This window comes from Mesocricetus auratus, unplaced genomic scaffold, assembly GCF_017639785.1.
Source record: "Mesocricetus auratus isolate SY011 unplaced genomic scaffold, BCM_Maur_2.0 Super-Scaffold_100003, whole genome shotgun sequence".
In the NCBI taxonomy this organism is placed as follows: domain Eukaryota; kingdom Metazoa; phylum Chordata; class Mammalia; order Rodentia; family Cricetidae; genus Mesocricetus; species Mesocricetus auratus.
In genome coordinates this window covers 551,221-578,578 of record NW_024429188.1, presented here as the reverse complement: position 1 = coordinate 578,578, position 27,358 = coordinate 551,221, and the positions used below count along the sequence as shown (strand labels likewise).

Sequence of the window (27,358 nt, the reverse complement as noted above, 5' to 3'; positions counted from 1 at the left end):
TCTTGAGTTCAGCTCAGTGCTTAGCCATGGGAGTCTGCCTCTTCTTCCATCAGCCACTGAATGAAGGTTCTGTTTCCCAGACTCTCTGGCCATGGGATTGTAGGCTGGCAATCCCCAGATCTATGTCTAAAATCCATATATGAGAGAGTACATGCCATATTTCTCTTTTTGTGACTGGGTTACCTGACTCAGAAGCATTTCTTCTAGTGCTATCCATTTGCCTGCAAATTTCAGGATTCCATTTTTTTTCTGCTGAATAGTAGTACTCCATTGTGTAAATGTACCACATTTTCTCTATCCACTCTGGTTGAGGGGCATCTAGGTTGCTTCCAAGTTCTGGCTACTACACATAATGTTGCTATGAACATAGTGGAACAGACATCCTTGTTGTATGAATGGGCATCTTTTGGATATACGCCTAAGAGTGGAGTGGCTGGGTCTTGTGGTAGGATTATTCCCATTTTTCTGAGGAAACTCCATACTGATTTCCAAAGTGGCTGTACAAGTTGGCACTCCCACCAGCAGTAGAGGAGTGTTCCCCTTTCACCACAACCTCTTGAGCATAAATTGTCTTTGGTGTTTTTGATTTTAGCCATTCTGACAGGAGTGAGATGGTATCTCAGAGTTGTTTTGATTTGCATTTCCTGGATGGCTAAGGATGCTGAGCACTTTCTAAGTGCTTCTCAGCCATTTTAGACTCCTGTGTTGAGAATTCTCTATTTAGTTCAGTAGCCCACTTTTTAATTGGATCCTTTGGTGTTTTGGAGACTTGCATCATGAGTTCTTTGTAAATTTTGGAGATCAGTCCTCTGTCAGATGTGGGGTTAGTGAATATTTTTTCCCATACTGTGGGCTGCCTTTTTGTCTTGCTGACTGTGTCCTTTGCCTTACAGAAGCTTCTCAGTTTCATGAGGTCCCATTTATTAATTGTTCATCTCACTGTCTGTGCTACTGGTGTTATGTTCAGGAAGCTGTCTCTTGTACCAATTCGTTCAAAGGTACCACCCACTTTCTCTTCTAAGAGGTTCAGTGTGTCTGGATTTATGTTGAGGTCTTTGAGCAACTTGGACTTAAGTTTTGTGCATGGCAATAGACATGGATCTATCTGCATTCTTCTACATGCCAGCATCCAGTTATGCCAGCACCATTTGTTAAAGATGCTTTCTTTTTTCCATTCTGTATTTTTAGCTTCTTTGTCGAAGGTCAGATGTTCATACATGTATGTGTTAATATCAGGGTTTTCAATTCGATTCCATTGGTTTTTGTGCCAATACCAAACTGTTTTCAGGACTACAGCTCTATAATAGTGCTTGAGGTCGGGGATGGTGATGCCTCCAGATGTTGCTTTGTTGAGTAAGGTTGTTTTGCCTATCCTGGGTCTTTTGTTTTTCCATACAAAATTTATTATTGTTCTTTCAAGTTCTGTGAAGAATTGTTCTGGTATTTTAAAGGGGATTGCATTGCATCTGTAGATTGCTTTTGGCAGGATTGCGATTTTTACTACATTGATCCTACCTACCCAAGAGCATGGGAGATCTTTCCATTTTTCTGAGAGCTTCTTTAATTTCTTTCTTTCTTTAAAGACCAAAGGTATTTTGTGTTGTTTGTGGCAATTGTAATGGGTGATGTTTCTCTGATTTCTTTCCTGAGAATCATCTGTATATAGTAGGGCTACTGATTTTCTTGAGTTGATCTTGTAGCCTGCCACTTTGCTTAAGGTGTTAATCAGCTGTAAGAGTTTCCTGGTAGAGTTCTTTGGGTCATTTATGTAAACTATCATATCATCTGCAAATAGTGAAAGTTTGACCTTTCTTTCCAATTTGTATCCCCCTTGATCTCCTTTTGTTGTCGTATGGCTCTGGCTTGAACATCAAGTGCAATATTGAAAAGGTATGGAGAGAGTGGACAGCCTTGTCTTGTTCCTGATTTTAGAGGAATTGCGTTGAGTTTCTGTGCATTTAGTTTGATGTTGGCTGTTGATTTGCTGTATATAGCTTTTATTATGTTTAGATATGTTCCTGTTATCCAAGATCTCTCCAAAACCTTTATCATGAAGGGGTGTTGGATTTTGTCAAAGGTTTTTTCAGCATCTAGTGAGATGATCATGTGATTTTTGTTTTTAAGCTTGTTTATATGTTGGATTACGTTGATGGATTTTGTAGGTTGAACCATCCCCTCAACCCTGGGATGAAACCTACTTGATCGTGGTGAATGATTGTTTGATGTGTTCTTGGATCTGATTTGCCAGTATTTTATTGAGTATTTTTGCATCCATGTTCATGAGGGATATTGGACTGAAGCTTTCTTTCTTAGTTGTGTCTTTGTGTGGCTTGGGGATCAAGATTATTGAAGCCTCATAGAAAGAGTTTGGCAAAGAACCTTCTGCTTCTATTGAGTGGATTACTTTGAGAAGAATTGGTATAAGCTCTTCTGTGAATTTCTGGTAGAATTCTGCTTTGAGGCCATCTGGACCTGGTCTTTTTTGTTTGGGAGAATTTTGATGACTGCTTCTATTTCCATGGGTGTTATAGGTCTATTTAAATTGCTTATCTGTTCTTGATTTAATTTTGGCAAGTGATAGCTATCCAGGAAGTCATCCATTTCCTTTAAATTTTCGAATTTTGTGGAGTACAGGTTTTCAAAGTTATGGCCTGATGATTCTCTGAATTTCCTCAGAGTCTGTAATTATGTCCCCTTTTTCATTTCTGATTTTGTTAATTTGCATGTTTGCACGCTAATGTTTGGTAAGTTTGGTTTGTCTATCTTGTTGATTTTCTCAAAGAACCAACTCTTCATTGCATTGATTCTTTGTATTGTTTTCCTAGTTTCTACTTTATTGATTTCAGCCCTCAGTTTGATTATTTCCTGGTGTCTACTCCTCCTGGGGGAGTTTGCTTCTTTGTGTTTCTAGAGCTTTCAGCTGTGCTTTTAATTCTCTATTATAACTATTCTCCAATTTCTTCATGTGGGCACTTAGTGCTATGAACTTCCCCCGTAGCACTGCTTTCAAAGTTTCCCATAGGTTTGGCTATGTTGTGTCTTCATTCCCATTGAATTCTAGAAAGTCTTTAATTTCTTTTTTATTTCTTCTTTGACCCAGGAATGGTGCAGTTGTGCATTAATCAATTTCCATGATTTTATAGGGTTTCTGCAATTTGTGTTGTTGTTGAATTCTAATTTTAATGAATGGTGGTCTGGAAAGATGCATGGAATTATTCCAATATTTTTGTAGCTGCTGAAGTTTGGTATGCTGCCAAGTATGTGGTCAATTTTTGAGAAAGTTCCATGTCGTGGTGAGAGGAAGGTATATTCTTTTTTATGTGGATTGAATGTTCTATAGATGTCTGTTAATCCCAATTGGGTCATAACTTCTATTAGACCTTTTGCTTTTTTGTTGAGTTTCTGTCTGGTATTCCTGTCTAGTGGTGAGAGTGGGGTGTTGAAGTCTCCCTCTATAAGTGTGTGGGGCTTTATATGTGATTTGGGTTTTAGTAATGTTTCTTTTATGAACATGGATGCCTTTGTATTTTGGGCATAGATGCTCAGAATTGAAAGTTCATCTTGGTGGGTTTCACCTGTGATGAGTATGTAATGTCCTCCTTCATCTCTTTTGATTGATTTTATTTTAAAGTGTAATTTGTTAGATATTAGGATTGCTACCCCCACTTGTTTCTTGGGTACATTTAATTGGAAAATCTTTTCTCAACCTTTAACTCTCGGGTAATTCTGTTTTTGAGCGTGAGGTGTGTTTCTTGTATGCAGCAGAAGGATGGGTTCTGTCTTTGAATCCATTCTGTTTGCCTGTGTTATTTTATGGGTGTGTTAAGGCCATTAATATTGAGGGATATTAATGACCATTGATTGCTCATTCTTCTTGGATTTGGAATCATTGTTGGTGGTGGAATTATGTGTGGAATTCCACCCTTTTTTCTTTTGCGTGTTGGTAAAGTGGGATTATATAATGCCTATGTTTTTCTGGTTGTAGTTACCTTCCTTGGATCGGAGTTTTTTTTTCCAGAACTTTCTGTATAGCTGGATTAGTGGATATGTTTTGCTTGAACCTAGTTTTGTCATGGAATATCATGTTTTCTCCGTCTATATTGATTGAGAGCTTTGCCGGTTATAGTAGTCTGGGCTGGCATCCATGGTCTCTTAGTGTTGGTAGAATATCTATCCAGGACCTTCTGGCTTTCAGAGTTTCCATGGAAAAGTCACGTGTAATTCTGATAGGTTTGCCTTTATATGTTACTTGGCCTTTTTCCTTAGCTGCTCTTAATATTCTTTCTTTATTCTGTATATTTGGGGTCTTTATTATTATGTGGCGAGGAGATTTTTGGAATGGGGATGGGTTGGTCCAATGGTGGAGCTTTACAAGAAGGAGGAAAGTACAGCGTTCCACCAGGACCTACTTAGTCTCCTGGGAATGGGGACAGAGAGTGAGGAGAGGCCACAGCAGGAGGTATGTCTAGAGCTGGGGATGAGACTACAGGATTGGATTTGGAGGAATGGAGGGAGAGGTAAAGATTTGCAGTGAAGGTGTGGTGCTTAATTGCTTCCCTGGTAGAAGTGACCTGTTCTCAGGGAGTGTCTGCTGGAGTTAAGGGCTGGGCCAAGCAATGGGTGTGGGGAAGGAAGTTTAGAGGAGAAGTTCTGTGGGATCCACTGGAGATCGGTGCTGGGAGGGAGGGGGCAAGGCTGCAGCAGGTGTTCTGCTGCAGGACTTGGGATGAGACACGGGGGTTGGATTTGGAGGAGAGGGGGAGAGGGGAACGTTTGCAGGAGACCTACTGTTTTCTCTGACCAGAGTAGCTATCACTCCATGTTCAACATATACAGTGTGAAAAATTATGTAAGTATCTGCATTTCACACTCTATTTTGTGCATGTTTGAATAAGTAGAAAATGTACTTTGGCCATTGGCTGTTGTAAATGATAGAAGTGAATAGAACATACGTTTAGCACTCCAATCATTCTTGCTATATGCCATAGGGACTGCTTCTATCACATCTTTTTGATGTCAGTAATATAACGTAACACTCTAATTTCCTGGGGTCCCATAATGACTGAGTTACAAGGTGGAGCCTGCTGATAGGTAAGATCTTCCAGCAAGTACATCCTCTAAGTATACAAGTATGAGACATAACAACCCACCTGCATAAAACTTTTTTTTTTTTTGGTTTTTACGAGACAGGGATTCTCCGTATTGTTTTGGAGGCTGTCGGTCCAGTCCAGCCTAGAACTCACAGAGATCCTCCTGCCTCTGCCTCCCGAGTGCTGGAATTAAAGGTGTGTGCCACCACCGCCCGGCTCACCTGCATAAAACTTAAGTAGGCCAGGCAAGAGATCACAGAATCTGTACTTAATACAAAGAGAGGGGGTGGAGAGGAAGGAAGGAAGGAAGGAAGGAAGGAAGAAAGAAAGAGAGAAAGAAAAGAAAAAAGGAGGGAGGGAGGAAAAAGGAAGGAATACATTGAAAAGACCTTACCAAAAATAAAAAGCAGCTAACATTATCTTTCACTTGATCCAATAAGTATAGAGAGATGTGTTCTGTTTGAGGATCAAAGATGGAATTCCAGTCCTTTAATGTAAAACTCAGTACTAGAGTCCAGGCAGTGCTGACGCACACCTTTAATCCTAGCACTTGGGAAGCAGAGGCAGGAGGATCTTTGTTTACAAGAGCTAGTTCCAAGACAGGAGGATCTTTGTCTACAAGAGCTAGTTCCAAGACAGCCAGGCTGTTACAAGGGAAACCCTGTCTGGGAATAAGACACACACACACACACACACACACACACACACACACACACACACAGAACTTAGGTACTTCTGCCTCCGAAGTGTATTAAGTCCAGATTCTGTGGTCTCTCTTTTTTTTTTTTTTTTTTTTGGTTTTTACGAGACTGGGTTTCTCTGTATTGTTTCAGAGGCTATCGTCCAGCCCCGCCTCGAACTCACAGAGATCCGCCTGCCTCTGCCTCACGAGTGCTGGGATTAAAGGTGTGTGCCACCACCGCCCAGCGATTCTGTGGTCTCTTGTCTGGCCTACTTAGGTTATGCTTTTTTTTTGAGACAGGGTTTCTGTGTGTAACAGTCCTAGCTGTCCTGGAACTCATTCTGTAGATCAGGCTGGTCTCCAAATCACAGATATCTGCCTGCCTCTACTTTCTGAGCACTGGGATCAAGGATGTCCACCACCACTGCCCGACTTTTTCTGCCTTTTACTTTTCTGAATATTTCTGTTCTTTTAACATCTTTGAAAATATACATATCACAGAATTTATAGCTTATAATAGTTTAGTGCGTTGAGTATTTCCTTTCTTACTAGTGAATGAGATAAAGGCAAGGCTCAAATTTACTAGCATACTGCACTCAATCCATATGCATTATATATTTTCTACCAGCATAGAGAAAGATAGATAGCAAACTCAAAATAATTATAACAATTATTGGCTTTAACAACTGTAATTGACAATGCTTACATTTTGTGGCAATATTGTAAGAAACTAAGTTTACAATGGAGGTCAACATTTGATATGTAATTCAAAATATGATTTCAGGTACATCAACATATGAAAGCTGTCACATTAGAGATAATTATATGAAAATATGTGAATAGAAAAGAAATTGCAAAAATATGAAACTATAATATGTAATTGGAGCACTGTATGTCCAAAAAACCCACAGGAGAATAAGACCAAACTCAGTAACACTTAGAAAGTGGAAATAAATGAATGAAACAGACATTTAGAAATTGTTTTGAGCCAGGCGTTGGTGGCACATGCCTTTATCCCTACACTGTGGAGGCAGTAGCAGGCAGATCTCTGTGAGTTCGAGGCCAGCTTGGTCTACAGAGCGAGTTCCAGGACAGCCTCCAAAACAATACAGAGAAACCCTGTTTCGAAAAACAAACAACAACAACAACAACAAAAAGAAATTGTTTTGATAAAAGCTGTTGCCTCTTCATTTGGACTCACAGAATACCTGGAAGTGCTATGGAAACTTGGCATCCTTTCATACATTCTGTGTCTATCCCCTTTACTTTGGTTGTAGGCACAGAGATCAGTTACTCAAATGAACAAAGTATAAATGTCCTTAACATTTCCTCTTCTGTCACACTGGACACTAGGAAAAACAACAACAATAAAAACCCCTCACAAGACAAGAGTCTTCCCAGGAAAGTGAGGGTAATTATTCATGATGCAGACGCCTGCATCCCAGAAACAGAAAGAATGATTGTATGTACTAGACTGATCTCAAATAATAACAGTAAGACTTCTTAAGAATAACTTTTAGATGCAGGCAGAACTCTGTGATTTTAAGGTCAGCCTGGTCTACAGAGAGTTCTAGGACAGCCAGGGTAGTTATATAGAGAAATCCTGTCTCGGGGAAAAATTAAAAGGAAAAAAACAACTTGTAGAATCAGAACTGAGACAATGCATAATTATGTATCCCTCTTGTCCTCTGACAAATTCTTTCTCTATTTAAAGCCAAAATTGACTTGGGATCACTGGACCATGTTGTCTGTTCTTCCTGACGCTGCTAGACTAAATAAACCTCCTTTTTGTGCTTTTCACTCTTGCTTCTTTAATTCGTACATTGGGGACAGGTAGCAAAGCCTAGCCTGGTGGGATTACCAGAGCTGAGATTTTTGCTCTAAAATTTGAGATTGCTTAACTACCACCTCATACTTTGGTGAACACTAATTTTTTAATATAATTTCTTTTTATTAAAATAAATTATGTCTTAGAAACATGCATGCATGCTTCACATACCAATCCCTGTTCCCTCTCCCACCCCTCCTCCCTTGTACTTCCACCAGTCCCCCCAATCCCCACATTGTTCCCCAGGGAGGGTGAGGCCCTCCTTCGGGGGGGGGGTCTCCAGAGTCTGTCATTTCATCCAGGGCAGGGCCTAGGCCTTTCCCCATGGAACACTAAAATTTTTAAAACTCTCAAAAGTTCACTATGATGTGCGGAACAGGATAGACATTTAATCCTGAGTGTATAATGTGGTGTGGTTAATTCATGCAGCAACTTGGGAACATTTCTCTTGAGTATCTTTAAGAATAATTTAGAAAATCTGAAGTGTGTATAGTCAGTGTTTGTTCTCCCAGGATTTATTCTACAAAACACAGGTAAAAGTACACAAATATATTAATTACATCATTTGGGGGAGGTTAGAATGTAATATGGAAGTCATGCAAAATGCTCAGCATACGAGTAGATGTTTGAATATGTTGCTTCACAGCTTACAAAACAGAAACAAAAACTCACTTAGATATGTATACTGTACAGTAGACTTTGAATTAAAAATGTGAAAGATAAAAATTTAGGGCAAAATATTCTATGAAAAAGGCAAGTTTCAAAAGATAAGTATGATATAAAACTTGCATTTATAATTAAAGAAATTGGCTGTGTCTAGTAGCGTATGCCTTTAATCCTAATACTCAGGAGGCAGAAACAGGTGGTTCTCTGTGAGTTTGAGGCCAGCCTGTTCTACAGAGTGTATTCCAGGACAGTCAGGGCTACCCAGAGAAACTCTTGTTTCAGAAAAACAAAAGACAAAAATACAATAAAATTTAAGAATCTTTATGATTCTCTTTTAGGTTTGCGTAGCAGTGGCAAGTCAAATAATAAGTAATCATTTCCAGTAAAGTTATGCTAGCTATGTTAGTTTTTAAAACTTACAGCAATCATTCTTTTATAATTTTTATTAAAATTTATTTATTTATCCATTCATTGTGTAAGGGCACATCTGTGGAGGGCAGAGGAGAGCTTCTGGGAATCAGTTCTCTCCTTCCATCACCTGGGTCTTCAGAATCCAAGTCAGCTTGCTCGAGTCGATGACAAGGTCCTTTACTTGCATATCTATGGCACAAGCCCAGTATACTTATCAATTGGGCAAAATGTATTTGGGTCAATCAAACCAAGAACTATCTGCTGGAAATCTCAAGTTTAAGCTACTGAGAGGAATTATTATTTTTTCACACAGTGTGAAGAACTTTCCTTCATGTACAGTGATTGAAACTTTTTTGTCATAATACACACACAGATATTGTGTGTGTGTGTGTGTGTGTGTGTGTACCCTAAGAGTTTTTGTCTACAAAATTCTTAGCATAAAAGGAGTAGGGTACAAGAGTATAGGATTTGTGCTACAGGATTAAAAAAATACACCTTATGGGTAATATTTGTTTGCATTCTTAAAAGATTGAATAAAATGAATGTCAATTCTGAGGCTATTCACTACTTCTCAGGATATCATCATTTATGCTCTGTATTACTCAAAATATCTGAAATTCTTTTACAGATAATTTCTAAGAACCTGCCTTGCATAAACAATGCAAGCTCTTTAAGAACATAGAAAAAAGAAAAGGAACTATGAGGACTACTATTGTGTGGTGAGGCAAAGAGAACAGGAGAGAGGTGAAGCTGATTTGAAGTACGTTTGAAAATTTTACACACTGTGCGTACAATTCTTCTGCAGCTGGGAGGGTAGTATCCTTGAGAAGATAAGCAATCAACAAAACTTACTTATAAATTGGGTCAAAACAGACGACAGAACTGATTGAGCATCAGGGCTTTTCTTTTTTTCCATCCTAGCGCCACTAGCCTTAGACAACCGGAAAGGCAGTTTTTGCATAAAGAGAACTCCACGAGGGCATGGGGGTAAAGGAAAAGCGAATTCCTGAAGGATGGAAAGCAGATGCGGTTGGGGGCTTTAAAGTGTAGAGTTGCAGGTGGGGGTGGGGAACCTGAACTGAAGGAGGGAATCCTAGGAGCTGTGGGAGAGGTGTTGGGCGGGTGTGTGTGTGTGTGTGTGGGGGGATCTGGCTTCTGATTTGGCAAAAGGGATGGGGAAAAGAGCAGCCTCCCCAGCTTAGAACGGCGATGTGGGGTGGGAGAGGAGGTAGCTGAACGGTGTTTGGCAGGAAGGGGCGGCCTCTCGCGGGGCAGGAAGCTACGCTAGGAAAAGAGGGAGGAGACTGCAGTGGCAGCAGCGACCACTGGAATCTCTAAGTGGCCCAGGTGCTGCTGCCTCTGACACCCGGGAGGAGAGCGAGGAAGCCCAGCGCAGGGACTTCCCGAATGCTCTGTTCTTCTGCCCCGCGGCTTTCCTAGACAAGCTCTTGCCCTTGATCTCCTGGCTTTGCTCTCACCAACACTCATCTGGCTGCTCGCCTGCTGATCATCCTTCACTCCAGGCTCGCAGCGGAGGCAACAGTCTTGTGTCCGATTTGGGCACGTGAGTGCTGAAAACCCAGACAGTGGGCAGGTGAGCACCGGAGTGGGTGCCAGAAAATAGGAATGGGTTCCTGCTTGGCAGGAAAATTGGAGGGAGTGCTAATATTTGCGGCGAGGGAAACTCGGAACGGAGATTTGGGGGGGCGGGGCACGGAGCAAGAAACACAGGAATCTTATACAAAGGTGCCCAGAAAGAGAGACAGATTCGTGGTGGGAGCTCAAAAGGAAATGGGGGGTGACTTGGAAGAAATATGAAGAAGTGAGCGCACACAGCAAGCATAGGTACGTGCTGCAAAAGAGGGGTGAAAAGCACGGACCAGTGGCTAAGAGATATGAGAACTGCATGGAGGGATATAGACATATGAGACTGGGGCTACAAATGGGGACTGTGGAGGTGGGGGGGGGGGCAGCTAGGATGACAACAGAGCCAGGAAATATACAGAGAACCAGCTGCCTCTTGCTTGACTCTCAACTGCCACAACTTCCACAGCCATCTCTAACTCCGTTGTGAAAGCAAACAAGCCTGGAAAGAGGGTAAAAGCAGGCAGGCATCCAAGCATGTTTGATATAGAATACTGCTACTGGATACATGCATATGGTGCACAGGGGCTTCCCAATGTAGAGAAAAATAACTTTAATATTGCATAGAATGTTTCTCCCTAGATTCTCCCCTCTTCTTGCAGGTATGAAGTCCCCTCACAAAAAAGCAGCTGCAAGAGAGCAAGCGAGAGAAGCTGTTGTTGGCTCAACCACCATCAGGAAGAAAAAAGCTGCTCAGAAGAAGCAGAGGAGCAGACCTTCATCCCGGTCTCGAAGAAACATCGTGGGCTGCAGAATTTCTCACGGGTGGAAGGAAGGGGATGAGCCCATCACCCAGTGGAAAGGAACTGTTCTGGATCAGGTGCCTATAAACCCCTCTCTCTATCTGGTGAAATATGATGGAATTGACTGTGTCTATGGACTGGAACTTCACAGAGATGAAAGGATTTTAAAGCTTAAAATCCTCCCTGATAAGGTGTCCTTTTCTCGAGTCAGCGATGTGCGCCTTGCTAATACCATAATTGGCAAAGCAGTGGAACACATGTTTGAGGGTGAGCATGGCTCTAAGGATGAATGGAGGGGGATGGTCCTGGCCCAAGCGCCTATCATGAACGCCTGGTTTTACATTACCTATGAGAAAGATCCCGTCCTGTACATGTACCAGCTTCTTGATGATTATAAAGAGGGCGACCTCCGTATCATGCCAGAGTCCAGTGCATCTCCTCCAGCAGACAGGGAGCCAGAAGGCGTTGTAGATGGCCTGATAGGTAAACATGTGGAGTATACCAAAGAAGATGGCTCCAAGAGGACAGGCAAGGTCATTCACCAAGTTAAAGCCAAGCCCTCTGTGTACTTCATCAAGTTTGATGATGATTTCCATATCTATGTCTATGATTTAGTGAAAAAGAACTGTTAGGGTGAAATTTGCATAGTGTGGGGAGGCAAATATGTAATTTGTAGATGTGCAAAAAATGTTAATTTTTTTCAATGTATTAGAACCCTAAGGGTTTCTGATAACCCAGATTCTTTGCCAGTATCACTGTTTTGTTCTGAAAAATACCAATCTGTGGACATGGCGTGTTATATGTAAAACTTTGTCTTGTGTAAGAGATGAGTATGTTTGATGGGTGGGATGAAGGAACAACTGTCAATTTAACCTGTGAATAAAGTACCATTATTATTATAATCAGTCATCTAAAAAGTGTGTGAGAATTATCTGGCGTGGTCTGGGGACGGGAGAGGAATTAGAGATGGGATGGGGGTGTTTAGATGGAGGGACTGCTTTGAAAAGGTGAGGAAGAAGAAAGAGAGTTTCCTTGGGGGGGCATGGTGTGTAATGGAGAAACATAAAATTGGGAGGGGAGTGAAGAACAGAAAATGAGATCTTGGGTCTTAGAGGAAACTAAAGTTTAGAAGAGCTCTTGGGTAAGTGCAAGAATGACTTGAGGAGAGGCTAAACAACTCATAAAGGGGGGAGGTCGATGGAGGGCACAGAGGAACGATGAGTTCTGGAAAGAATGAACACCTGAAGGGGTGTTTAGAGAAAGGATCATCAGCAGGGTCCAAGGGGGTTGTGAAAGCCTTAGAAGTTGAACATCTGGCTACATCCACATCGACCGCTTTGGCTCTGTTCACAAAATAATCATCAGTTATTAAAGAAGGCAGATGTAGTGGAGGTCTCCTAGACAGGAATTTTCATGAGGAAAACTCAGAATGTGAATGAAGGGCCAGGTTTCCACCTTGAAGTCACTTTTCATCTCAGGAGTTTGTGTCACACCTGCCAAGGGAATGTCAGCTTTCAAACCTAGACACCATAACACAGTGAGTGCTTCTGAGTCTCTGGCCTGTGAGCTGACTCCTTGTCTTTCCAGAGTACACAGATTAGTCCACCCAGGACCTCAGTGTCCTGATTCACTTCCCATATTTTGGGTAAACAAGACTTCTGAAGAATGAGTTAGTGAGGTTCACAGAATCATGAGTTTTGAACATATTTTATCTGGAAAAGAAATCCTGCCAAACTGGAATGAGTCCTGTCTCTGTAGACCCCCTCATTGATAATCTCTCACCATGCTCAAGATAGGTATCTGATAATTGAAGCTAATGTCTCTCCACAAGACGGAGAGGACCAGGCTTTTTCCCTCCTCCTGTCACAGCTGCCTATACACAGGTGGCTTCATTTAGCAAACCAGCAGAAAGAGAGGCCACTCCCTCTGGAGAGACCTTTCCTTCGAAGCCTGTGGCCCCTGACACCATTTTTGGTACCTCCCAGCCAAACTGTGCCCCCTCAAACTCATGAAGAGCAGTGATGGACGTCCATTCAGCTGTTGATTTCCAGATGATACAGAAGCTCTGAGCAACAGGGCTGGGTATTGTGACTTTGTGTAACTAATTGCTTCAGACGTATATTGTGGTGTGGATGGGTTGTAGTTGGGGAGTAGAAGAAAGTCACCTCAATAGAGTCCCTTAGAACGATAGTGTCGAGAGCACAGGTCTCTGCCCAGTTTCTTTTTATGTCTTTTACCCTGTCTTCCAGAAATCTGTCAAAATTCTTTCTCTGGTTTCTCAACATCACCCTTAACTAAACTTCTACCTCAAAGAAAGAATGTTTGCAATTGTGTCTATGTTGACCAGGCATACACACTAGAATAAGCAAGGAACTTACTCTGGGGACTCAAAAGATTAGTCTAGCAGATTGAGCAGAGGCTGGTCGCCTGAAGAATTACACAAGGCAAGCTCATCTCAGCAGAGCAGAGTTTCCTACCTGACATAATTCTGCTTGGCCAAGGCCAGCAGATTACCCTAGAGCCACTTTCACCAGCTCCTGTGTTTTACCTGGCCTTTAAGTTTTATTGTTTCCTATTTAAAAATAAGAGTTTTAGTTTTTCTAAGAGTTTACACAATGTGTGTTCATTTCTGGTCTGCCCTGAAAAATCACATGAAACAGACACAACCATTAGGACTCACATTCCAATAAAGACACAAGTAACTGAGTGGGAGGAAGGGTTTAGCCCACTTTAGGCTCAGAATGTTCCAGTTGGCCACTACTCCAGCTGCCCTTTTCACTCTAGTAAAACACACATTTGTTGCCTGGAGGTATCTGCATTTGTAAATTTGAGGCTATACCCACGGAAATCTGCTGTCTCAGGTCATTTGTTTTATCTTCTTCTCACAAATATTTACTTTGGGTGGGCTCCAGCACTTGTCTAGACAGGCACTGATGCAGTAATGAACAAATGAAGTAAATAAAAAAGGCTCCTAACTTCTTGGGGCTTTCATTTTAGTGTGGAAGCCAGGCAATGGCCAAGAAAAGTACGTAATAAAGCTTCATCGGCCATGTGCTAAGGAGGAAAGCAGGGTAAATGAAATTCTACGGAGGATGATCTTAGGGAGAGATGGCAGCCAGGGAAGCCTAAATGGAACACTGTCATTTGAGCGAAAACAGGTAGGTAGTGTGAAAAAGTGGCCTGTAGCAGCAGACATAGGATTGTGCATTCCAGATAGACTGATAGCAATTGCTCCTGGGCCAGAGAAGACCTGGAATGTTTGAATAGAGGCAGGCAGGACAGCAGTGTGGCTGGAGCTGAGAGAGAGAATTAGAGTTGTGGGAGATGAGTCTAAAGTAGTCACAGTGGCTGAGGAGTCAGAAAGTCTAGAGCCCTGCAGCTTGTAATCTCTACAATGGAATTTGTTTTTTACCTGAGTGAAAGGGGAAGGCCTTCAGGAAGATAAAGCCCTAGAATATCAAGGTTTGTGTTTTATTATATTTTAACAAGATTATTTTGGCAATTCTAGAGAATGTTCTATAAACACTTGGGAAGTAGAGCAGGGAAATAAAATATCCAAATGTAATATAGCAAGTCACCTAGATACACATTTACACAGAGGAATCCTCAGCCATAGACCTGCCATTTCAAGTGATTAATGAAAATTACTCTGCTCAATAAGTGGTACCAGATTAATTTGTTATCTATATGACACCTTTATATCTTATAAAATTATTTTTAATACCCAAATAATAAAAACAACATATATAAAACATTTAGAAGGCACTGTAAGAGAATGTTTAACTTTGACTATTGAAAGTAGGTGCTAAAAGTTCCAAATGTACAAATTAAAAAGTAGGTGTATACCAGGTGGGGCGGTGCTCACCTTTAATCCCAGTACTCAGGAGACAGAGGCAGGAGGATCTCTGTGAGGTTGAAGACAGTCTGGTCTACAGAGTGAGTTCTAGTTCAGCAAGAGCTACATAGTGAGACCCCAGTCTCAAAAATAAACAAAAAGTTGGGATGAATATAATTAAAATAAGACATAAAACTTTCTAATTACAAATGGTATTAAAAAGCAGAGAAAACCCAGATGTGGGTGCAAACCAAGATAGGCACAATTTAAGAAATAAAACAAATAAGCCACAGAAAACTGGACAAAGGTTGTGAGTAGGCAGTTTAGAAAAGCACTAGACTGTACAGCCAACATGAATACATTTCTTTAATAATTAAAATGTACTATTAGTTTCTACAACATAAGGCTCTGAAAGTGCCTCCTTTTTCTCTAGTTTCCACTACCAATGCGTTCCACATAATTAAAAAAGAGTACTGGGAATATAGGACATAGTTAATAAATGTTTATCGATTGCATGAACCTCACTAAAGATCAAGAAAATGGAAATTAATGTAGTATATGATCTTATACACAATTAGATCAGCAACATGGTAGTTGACAGTATGCACTGACCCATTATACAAATGATACAGATCCTATACAGTGGTGGTGGGAGTTTAAGTTGAGGCAGTTTGGCATTAGAGTGCGTTTAAAGATGATACACAACCAGCGACTTCATCCATATATTGGTAGAAGGCAATTCTGTGTCTGTTTCTCCCATCTGGTAAATAAGGCAGTGACTGTTCTCTGGTTTATGCTATCTTTTGGAAACTGCTTGAATAGCAAACAGCTTTGAAGACAGAGATAAAGTCTCAGTGTGATATAAGGAGCATGTTTACAGAGGACTTGGGAGATAAGAGTGCTTTCCTCTGGATCAAGGGGTGGGGAATCCTTACTCCAGTAATAAAAATGGGCTCTTTCAATAGTAACTAAATGAAGTAAACTCTAATCAATTAGTAAAAACAGCAAACAATAAATAAACCAATCAAACAAAGATTGAGAGGAGGTAGATTTATTGCTTAGTTAAAAGGCAAAATAAGACAAATTTTAAAAAGGAAAAGCCTGATGAATAAGTTTAAATTGATGTTGAAGTTTCACAGTAGATCACTGCCCAAAAGATTTAAAATGGTTCTTCTACAGTCCTACTATAACTGTAAGTGAAGCCATTTCATAAGTTCACGGAATAATTTAAAATTTAGCAGGAGTGCTTCTCTGATTTTCAAAACTTTCAGTATAGAGCTGCTTCAAGATGTCCTAGAGAGGCACCCAGCACAATGTGTGCTCTGTGACAAAGCCACAGACACATAGCTGAGTTTTGAAGTGAGTAAGCGTGGGACAACACTGGAAATCAGAAAGCTCAAAGTGGAACGTTTTGAGATTCATAAATGTGAGCTAAGAGCACATTTCACCCAGGTTGTACAGCCAACTAAGAAGTCTCTCCTCTGCAGGGGCAAAGATGAAAGAGTTCAACAAACTGTCTGCAAAAATGCCGACAATACTAGCCTCTGGGAAGTTTCACAAAGCATACAGTCTTTTGGTCTACTTGGGTAAGTGACCTTAAATCAGTATAGAAACCTTAGCAAAGTATGTCACTCATCTTCCAGTGCACCTGAAGGGAACAATAGCAGAGAGCCACTTGGATAAGGGAGCTCAGGTCTGAATTTGAATTGTTTTAAGAGTCAGAATTCCTTGCATATTTCCATTTATGGAATACCACAGATAATCCATTGTGTTCCCACTGGGTAGCTGCCTCACACGTCAAATCTGCCTCAGTAGAGCAATTCTGACTCAAACCTCGTGAATGCTCTGCACTGAAGGAGACAAGCATATTGACATAGGGAAAAGCAAGTTGCATACCTCAAGAACTAGAGAATGGAGAAGAAGCCTGCCCCCTGAGACCAGTGTTTTAGCTACCTGTGTGGAGTCCTGCTGGCAATGAGACTGAAAGCAATCATGCATGTATTTCCAGTCATTCCTCCTCCAGTATAGTTCAGAACTCACAGAATGGGGAAAAACCTGCTTCCATGGCTGCTCTGCCCACCAGTGTAACCTTATGTAGCATAAGACTACAGAGATTTGGGAAAAAACTGCCTGGATCAAGTTGCTTTCAGCTCTTTCTCACCACTGGGAGCATCTCACTTGAAAGATTTGTAGAGAATAGCACCTATTGTCACATCACACCTGGATGGAGGCAGCCAAAAGTGGTCCTGACAGGTATTTTGCCTAGCTCCAACCATCACCCAAGATTATTTCCTCCCTTGAAGGCATTTTTTTTTGCTGAAAACAGTTATGGGAGAATAGACCCTGCTATTATCTAGATGTATCAAGCTAGGGAGATTAACTAGTACTAAGGAGATCGTTCACCAGTATTGGTGTGATCAGTGTCAGAGATTCCTACAGATAAGACAAGTCACATCAGTGGTGCTTGAGAAAGTCCCATCAACTCTGAGGTCACAATTCTTTTTGTTCATAGGAGTAATCACATAGTAGGTACTCCACATACTGTATTGTCTATAACACAATTACCTCAAGTGCTAAAGTATCCCAACTCATGTCACCTGCAGAGACAGTGGGTCCTATGCTTTGATGTGTTGTGTCCAAATTCACCAATCACAGCTACAGAAATACAAGGTGTAGCAGGTGATTCAATGAAAATAAAACCATTTTCAGTAAGGAGGACATCCCATAAAAGTGGTAAAAACAGCCAATGTACCAGATGTGTATATGTCAACATAAGAACATATCAGAAGTGTATATCTCAACATAAGGACAAATGAAATAAAAAACAGTATATTGAAAAATATAATTCTAGAAAAAGTTTCTGAAAATTGTATGAAAAAGAAGCTGTGTTTGACTATGGAAAACAAAACAAAACAAAAAATTCCTCGAAGAAGTTTGTATTTGCAGACTGGTGGACCAATTGGAATTTCAGTACTGTGGAGATTTGGATTTTGCAAGTTCAGAGGCTAATTAGCTAATTTTGAGCTGGTTTTAGCCTCCTAGGACAGTCATTCCTTGTCCCACTCTGGATCTGAACTAACACCTCATAATAATAAAAACTCTTAGAAGCTATTAATGTAGATCTAGCATCTTGTGATAATAAATACAAACCTATTAAAAGCTATTAACTTAGCAGAACACTAGCTTCTACCAATCCAAGAGCTAAGAATGTCATCAAGTAACCTTTTAGACCTATAATAAAGCTTCTCCCATCTCGATGTGTCTACCTCACGGGCGTACCCTCCAATGTATTTTAAACTTGCCTGGATTTATGACTTTCTTTGTTCTGTAAAACTCTAAAACTTTGATGAAACTGCTTCCACATTGGAACATAGAATTTGGGGTAACCTAAATTGGTGTTCCCAGGCCGTGGGTTCTCAAAATGGCTCTAGACTAAACTATTCTTTACACTTTTTGAGAGTAATTGAAATGGATGAAAAACATAGCAATCCAAAAGAGTGATTTTTTTAAAGTTCAATGAGGTTTGAAAGAATACATACAAACATTTAAGTGAAATTAGGCAGATAATACAGAATATAAATGAGAAATTCAAGAAAGAGATGATAGCCGGGCATTGGTGGCGCACACCTTTAATCACAGTGCTTGGGAGGCAGAGGCAAGTGGATCTCTGTGAGTTCGAGGCCAGCCTGGTCTACAGAGCGAGTTCCAGGACAGCCTCCAAAACAATACAGAGAAACCCTGTCTTGAAAAACAAAAGAAGAGAGATATAGTTTAGTAAAGATACAACAGAAATATTGGAATAAAGAACTTGGTAAATAAAAACAAAAACAAAAAAACAACCCACATTGTCAAGTCCAAAGGAAACTCCACCTGTCCAAATTCCAAAAGGCAGTATATAAGTCCAGAAATGACAGTCTTGGCTCAGCTCAAGCTGAACTACACAAGGACTGCTAAGAGTCTACAGTCAGCATTTCTCAGGAACCTGCGAAATGGGTTACTGCCTGTCAGAAAGTGCCACTTCCCTTGGCAGGTACCTGTGGTGGTGTATCAAAGTCCATGATGGGCTCCAGATGCCATCAGAACCCTATTCACAAGTATTTGTTATACATTTCAAAGTCCAAGTTAGTCTCCTGGCCCTTCTCACCTTTCTCCACTCATCCTCCACCAGTTCCCTGACTGCTGCAGTCCACAGCCTCCCTCCTCCCCAAAGAGCCCACACCCCATTCTCAATTCTCTTGAAGATAACCCTGGTCATTTCCAGTCTGTTTCTTTTTCTGTAGTAGTGCACAGAGCTTCTGATGTTATTCAGCACTAGAGTGATTACGCTCCATGCAAGATGTTTGGGGTTCAAAATTCACTACTACAAACAAATTAACACAATAAATGAATCAATGAGTAGTCAAATACATCAAGCAAAACCTTAAAATGTAGCAGATCATCAAAACACAAAGATGAATATACAAAGAAAAGAAGAAAAGACTCTTTAGCTAAGAAAAAATGCCCGGAATAGCTGCATATAATTTAATAATATAACCTTAAATAGAAATGGATTGAATATTTCTATTAGAAAATACAGACTGGCTAAAAGGATAAAAGGTAAATAAGTATATGCATCCATATAAGATAAGAGTGTCTAAAGGAAAAACGGTTTACCATTTAATCACACAGAATTAAATGGAAAGGCTAGAAAATGGCATTCCAAGGAAATGGAATTTTAAAATGATAAGGAGTCTTCAATGCAAAACTTCTGAAGAGAGTCAAAATTATTATTATTATTATTATTATTTGTTTTTTCAAGACAGAATTGCCCAGTGTAGCCCTCGCTGTCGTGGAACTCACCCTGTCTTCTGCCTGCTGAGTGCTGGGATTAAAGGCAAGCATCACCATCGCCTGGCTAGAACATCACTTTGTGATGGTCAAGGGATCAATTATCAAGAAGATATAATGATAGTAAATGCATATGTGCCTAATATCATAGCATGTAATCTTAAAAGACAAATATTTGGGCTCAAGGAATGGCTATTTGCCAGGACAATGACACTGAGATTTCAATATGTTACTTTCCAGAGCAGACAGATCATCTGATAATAATATTAATCAGAAATATCAGCATTAAACTGTAGTTTAGATTAAACGAACTTGATATTTATAGAATATTCTAAGTACAGTTGCAAAATGCTTACTCATTTCATCAGCACATGGGAATTTCTGTAGAATGAACCATTAGGTCAAGAAACGGGTCAACATTTTAAAAAAGCATGTGGTTCTATGCTCTGTGTTCCTAAGTACAATACACTGAAACCACAAGAAAAACACTGAAAATTACAGAAATTTTTGGAAAATAATTGCTTAAATTGAAAGGACGCAAAACTCTTGGTATGCAACAAAGTGGGGTATTTGTAGCCAAAAGCGTCTACATCAGAGAGAGCAAGAACCAGGTCCATTTAAAATAACCATCACCTTATGATGTATCTCAGGAACGTGGAAAAGAAATCATGAATTTCAGATCAGAAAGGAATAAAATCTGAGCAGAAATAAAATACAAGCTAAAAGCATCAAAAAGATCCGTTAATTAGTGTTTGCCCTTTAAGCATTAGTACATCTATTTATTTGGGGATATTCGGTTGCATAGCATGCACATGGAGGTGAAAGGACAATTTGCAGGATACAGGTTTTTCTTTCCACTATGCAAGTCCCAAGGACTGAAGTCAGATTTTCAGCCTTGGTGGCAAGTACCTTTATCACCGAGCCATCCACCTTGCTAGCCCCCAGGGTGCTGGTGCCATGAAAAAAAAACAATAATCTACAATCATTTTATCGTACTAACAGAAAGAAATCACAAATAAAATTGGAGATGAAAAACAAATTACAACTGATACAAGCTCTCAAAGCATTGTTAGCAATTATTCTGAAAACTGGTATGTCTACAAATCAAAAACTCTAAACAATATGAATAAATTTCTGGACATGTATGACAAGATAAAATTAAACCAAGATGTTATGAATTTTAAAAGATGTTTCTCTCTGAGGACAGGAACCTTCCAAACTCATTCTACAAGGTTACCACTACCCTACTACTAAAGCCTGACAAGAACACAAGAATAAAAACCAATAATGCTGATGAACATGTGTATAAAAATCCTTAAGAAAACATCTACAAAGCCGGGCGTTGGTGACGCACGCCTTTAATCCCAGCACTCGGGAGGCAGAGGCAGGCGGATCTCTGTGAGTTCGAGGCCGGGCTGGACCGACAGCCTCTAAAACAATACAGAGAACCCCTGTCTCAAAAAACCAAAAAAAAAAAAAAAAAAAAAGAAAACATCTACAAATCCAATTCAACATCACAGCAAAACATATCCAATACCATGACTAAGTTGGTTTTATCCCAGGGATGTAAAACATTTTAGCTTATGAAATAAAATATGCCACATAAATAGAAAGAAGGATGAATAACATATGATATTCTGAATAGATTCATAAAAAGGCACTTGCTGAAACTCATTATGCCTTCATAAAAAAGCCCTGAACAAATAAGGCTGCAGATAAGATAGATTATAGCAGGAGAGAGAGAGAGAGACAGACGAGAAGGTAAAGGAGAGTGGAAATGACTGAAAAATCAGAATAGACATGAATAACATTGTCACAGAATAAAAAAGTCCGTCTCTGATACTAAAACTAAAAGAACAAGCTAAGTACAAGATTTGAAGAGGAAAGAAAATAAAGATTAAAACAGACAGAAATCAAATATAATAGCCAGATGGGATGAACCATAAAATGAAGGGACTAAAAGGGAAAAAATAGACAAACCAAAAAAAAAATACAAGCTAGGCTGAGTACAAAGAGAAAATTCAAACACAGAGAGTCTGAAAGGATATGGAGATAGGGTTTTATGTAGTTTATCTTCCAAATGTTCATGCATTACAAACTTGGTCCTAGTGTGACAATGTTGTGGACCTTTAAGAGTTGGGGCTTATTAAGAGCTCATTTCTGGCCACTTTCATGCTGCATTTTTTTGGTAATATGATCACCACCTCTCACATGTTTCTCCCGTTTGTCCCCACAAGGCAACTTGATGCCAGCACCATTCCCTTGACTTTCCAGAACTATGAGGTAAATGTAACTCTGTTCTATAAAGTCAGCATACCTCAGGTATTACATAATAAAAATGAAAAATTATACAGAAGAAGATTAGTATCAAGGAGCAAGGTCATTATTCTAGTTTGAATTGACTTGAAATTTTTTCTTGCAGGGAGGTTGTGGTGCAGGCCTTTAATCCCAGCACCTGGGAGGCAGAATTAGGCGGATCTCTGAGAATTAGAGTCCAGCCTGGTCTACAAAGCAAGTTCCAGGACAGGCTCCAAAGCCACAGAGAAACCCTGTCTCAAAAAATAAATACTTTTATTAATATATATTAATTAAACATAATGATAGGTTTCAACATGATCATTTTATGCAGTTATATAGTGCATTTCAATCTGTTCGACACCATGATTCTATCATGTCCCCATCTCACTTCCACCAATCCTCTTCCTCTCCCCAATTAGTTTCCCTTTCAGGTCTTCATATGTGTGACTCTCTGACTTTCATTAGGGCTGTGAACAGACGCATGGGTGAGGGTTTCTTTACAGGTTCACCTCACCTACGGCTACATTACTGTAGAAAATGTCTCCTTTTTCCTTGTCCTGGGATGTTGCCTCCAAACTGATACATTCCCTCCAGGAGGGAGGACAGGCTCAGGGAATCCAGGAGGTAAAGTATTTTGTGTCTGTAAGGGTAGAATCTTCGGTGGAAGTATTTTGCAAGGCCTTAGCTTTATACAAAGAGTACACAACCACTAAGAGAAGAGATTGCCCAGGAGAGGAATCCCTCCAGATGTGCCAAGCTGCCTGAAAGTGGTTCAGAGAGCTCTTGGGACACACCTAGGAGTCATAGCCTGTTTTGGGAGTGGGCTTTTTTGGCGATGCATCTGTTTTTGAGTCACCCCTACTCCTGTAAGCAACCCTTGCCCCACATTCCTGTTAGTAGTCCCAATCAAAATTTACTGGTTCACCCAGTTGCATTTGGATGCAGTCACCACTTTGGTCTGTCACACGCTCTCCCTTTCTGGCAGGAGTAGGGGGGGATAGCCCTGTGTGTTGCATCTCCCCAGAAAAAGGCTCTCATCAATCATTAACTGCATAGAAACCCTTAAAGGAGGAGTGGGCCAATAGGAGTTACTCCATGATGAGTTGTTACCAGGCCCAATCTTATGCAGTTGATCACAGCTGCTGTGAGTTCAACAGTCATGTCATGTATGAAAGTCAGCATCTCATACCTCTTCTTGCCCTTCTTGTTGCTCTTTCATTCTTTATGTTGCCTATTTCACAACATTTCCTGAATCTTTGAGGGGGTGATATATATATATATATATATATATATATATATATATATATATGTATATAGGTACCTGTGAAGGCCAGGGGAGGGTATCAGATTCCATTGAACTAGACTTATAGGTGATTATTATATTCTTGATGTGGGTCCTGGAAACTGAACGTAGGTTCTCTGGAAGAGCGATAATGTTCTTAATTGCTAAGCTATTGCTCCCATCTTGCCTCATTTATATATGAATATATATAAATATATATATATATGAATATATATATATATTCAACAGTCCCTTTATTCTTAGCCCTTTGACCAGTTGTGAATTCCTGCAATTGTAAGTGAGAAGTGAAAAAACAAGCTTGCCCAAAAAAAGGTGAAAAAATTACTAAGTTACCATCATCGACAGTTATTTAGAAGACAATTTGATGAACACATCACAATGAATTTTGAATTTATTTATGTAAAATTGACATTGAATCTAGGTTACACTTAGATCAGGATTGCTTGAAGGCATAGGCATGAAAAGGCTGGTGTGCCATAATGGTTACTGGGGATTCTGACAAGGAATGAGAAGCTGAGGAGACCAGGGTACTAGTCTAACCTGGAAATGAGGAGATGTCTACTGGAAATTCAAGAGAAAAAGTCATTTTGCTACAGCACAACATAGATGTTGGCTATAGCGTCCACCCTAAGATTTATAGAAGACCAAATTTCAAAGTAAGAGATGAGCCATTTTCTTTCTCAGAAGCTATTTGGAAAACAATATCCAGAGTATTCAAGCTGCTACATGGGTATTACTGGACATTCTTAGTCACATACGTTGAGATTGAAAAGCAAACCACAGAAAGGAAATATTTGGAAAATGTACAGCAAGTTGACAATGGAGATAAGGGTGTGGCTAACTAACTGCTTGCTGATAAGATTGGCTTGGACTATAATTAGAAATAATAATCAGGGAACATTAAACATTTTTAAAGTAGCCTGCTCATCACAGGTTCAGAGGCTTGAAAGAGCCATAAGCATCAGTCTGTTAAGTATAACTGCCTTGGAACTTGCTACTCTGCGTGCAGTTAGCAAGGCAGCTGTTACAGCTGTTACAGAAGCAGAACCAACAGCTGTTGGTGCTAGTAGCAGACATTGACATCCACAGCTGCTAGTGTGAGGAAAGTAAAAGTTTCGGGGTCACAGTTACTTGAAGATGAAAAGTCTGTCAAAGGATCAGAGACCCATTGAGAGCTTGTTATGAGACAATGCCTGCTAGAGTCCCAGGGAAGATTGCAGAAGGGCTGAGACAACAGCGTCAACCACCCACTGGGGAAAACTGTCATTATCCAACAGCTTTGGAGAGTGACCATGTAGCCTTTTACCAGGAAAATCAAATACATGAGGCTACCCCCAAACCTAGGAACCTGGCTCTCAGTGAAGCACTGCAACTGATTTCAGACTTGAAGCACAAAGATTTAATGACTCACTGTGTTTTGATCTTTCCTTTTTTGCAAATTACTTTCTCCTTCTTGCCCATTTGTGGTTTGGGAAGTAGGAAAATGATCCCATCTCTGTCTCACTAACATGTTTGGAAGTGTATAAACTGATTTTTTGTTTCTGTTTTATTTTGTTTTCAAGACAGACTCTCAATATACAGCCCAGCAGGCCTGGGATTTGCAATCCTGCTACTTCATCCTCCCAGGTTCTGGGATTATAGGCATGTACAACAAAACCCAGACTTATTAAATTATTTTTTAAATTATTATTTGACAAGAGGCTTACACTGGAACATTGGGTGTGATTTTTGGACTTGGAGTGTTTATTGATGTTGGATGATTTAAGATTTGGGGACTCTGGAAGAGAATGAATGTATTTTGTGTCATAAAACAAGCCTTGGAATCAAGGAGTATCACGCTGTGGTTTAAATGTGTCCCTCGAAAATTCATATGTAGGAGGGTTGTTTGTCAGATTTCTAGTATTGGGAGTTGTTGGACGTTTGCAATTGAGAGGCATAAATAGGAGGTAATTTTAAATAAATGGTAGAATTATCCTTTAAAATGAAGTAGGACTCAAATTAATAACACATTTTATGAAGCCAATATAATCTTAATATCTAAGCCAGTTGAAAATGTACAATTAAAGAAAAATATAGGGCAATATATCTGATGAATATGTATGTCAAGAGGGCCTAAAGAAAATATCAGCAAATCAAATTCAGTAGCACATCAAATTATCCATCATTACCAAGTGAGATTTATCCCCGATGTGGATTTCAGGTCGACCTAGCATACACAGATCAATCAATGTGAACCACACATAAACTTATAGACCAAAACCACATGATCATGTCAATTGATGATGCTGAAAATTATTCTGCAGTGGGAGGTGGAGGCAGGAGGACAAATGTTCAAGGTAAACCCCGGCTATATAGCAAACGTGAGACCAACGGGTTATGTGAGGCACTGTTCAAACAACAACATCTAGCAAAATTCAACATCATTTTTTGGTAAAAACTGTCAAGAGTTGAAAGCTTCTCCAGATAAAAAGCTGTTTGTGAAATATACACAACTATCATGATTATCGATGGGATAAAACAAAGTTTCTTTTCTAGTTTGGGATTCTATGCAAGGCAAAGATAAACACTGTCACATAATACGATAGCATTATCACAAACAAACAGACAGTGAAAAGGAATAAATACCATCCAAGTTGGCAAGAAAAAGTCAATTTGCTTATTTCCAGACTGATTTTGTAATTACAACTTTCCAATTAATCTTATCCCCACCCACATGATTAGAACTCAAAAGTAAACAGTAAAATTTCAGGATACAAAACCAATGCACAAAAGTCTGTCATATATCTACACATAAATAATGATTTGCCTAAAAAATAAATCAGTGTCATTTATGATAACACCAAAAGACCATAAAGAGTGTGGCAAGGTGGCTCAGGAAGTAAGATGTCTGAGGACTTGAGTTTGATCTCCAGAACCCATGTGGCAGACAAACAGATTCAATTACAGCAAATTATTCTTTGCCTTCCAAACACTTTTTTTCACAGTGGCATGCACATGTTCACACAAATACATAAATACAGATGTATGTGAACATATGCACACACAAAAATAAGTTGAATAAAATAATTAAAAACCAGTAATACTAAAGAATAAACTAAGCCATGGAGGTTGAAAGGCCTATAAACTTAAGAGAAAAGTGATGAATGAGAGTAAGCAGAAACAAATGCAGAGTTTTTTTCACCAAGATCAGAAGAGTTTTTAAAGTGCCTCTAATCCCCAAAGCAGTGCAGAAATGTAAAGATCTCAAAGGCATTCTTTGAAGAGAGAGAAAGAAAAATAATCTAAAATACTTATGGAGCTGCAAAAGATCCCAAATAGCCAAAGTCATTCTGAGAAAATTAATGGTATACCAACTTAAATATTTTTAAATGTTAGAAGCATCACACTTCTGATTTATATTTACATTACAAAGAAATAGTAATCAAAACAGTATAATAGTGGCATAAATATAGACATGCTGATTTCATAAATAAATACAAACTAACATAAACAGTCAATTAAATGTTTAATGTTACATTTGTTTACTATATATATACATATGTACATATATATACGTATATATATATGAGTGTTTTGCCTTCATGTAAGTAAATATACCACGTACATGCTTAGTGTCCTCAGGGGTTGGAAGAGAGCATCAGATCCCTTGAAACTGGAGTTACAGATGTTATGAGCTACCATGTGTGTGCTGAGAATCGAATCCCAGATATTCCAGAAGAGCAACAAGTGTTCTTAACCACTGAGTCATATCTCAAGCCTTGTGATCAATTATTTTTTGAGAAGAGCACCAATTACAATATTGCATTCAATAAATGATACTGGGAAGACTACATTGTCACCTGCAAAGGAATGGACTTGTACATTGCTGATGTGGGTATAAAACAGTGTTGATTTTTAAAAGGTCAGGCATGTGAGTCAACAATTCTACTCTTCAGTATATATCCAAATGAGCAGAAACCCAGGATTCAAACAAATATTTGTACTTTAATGTTCAGAGCAACATTCTCCACAAAAATCAAAAGGCAGAAATA

At 39.6% G+C, this 27,358-nt stretch overlaps 1 protein-coding gene across 1 annotated transcript; it reads left to right on the top strand.

Moving 5' to 3' along the window:
- The first annotated feature begins 9,966 nt into the window (after positions 1-9,966).
- LOC101822446 (spindlin-2C) lies at positions 9,967-11,966 on the top strand. Its single transcript, XM_005086982.3, has 2 exons — positions 9,967-10,271; positions 10,924-11,966. The coding sequence occupies exon 2, from the start codon at positions 10,926-10,928 to the stop codon at positions 11,694-11,696; it is 771 nt and encodes a 256-aa protein (XP_005087039.1). The 5' UTR covers positions 9,967-10,271; positions 10,924-10,925; the 3' UTR covers positions 11,697-11,966.
- The last annotated feature ends 15,392 nt before the right edge of the window (positions 11,967-27,358 follow it).

Excerpts from the sequence above, each read along its gene's own strand:
- LOC101822446 (XM_005086982.3), top strand. The coding sequence starts at position 10,926 with ATGAAGTCCCCTCACAAAAAAGCAGCTGCAAGAGAGCAAGCGAGAGAA.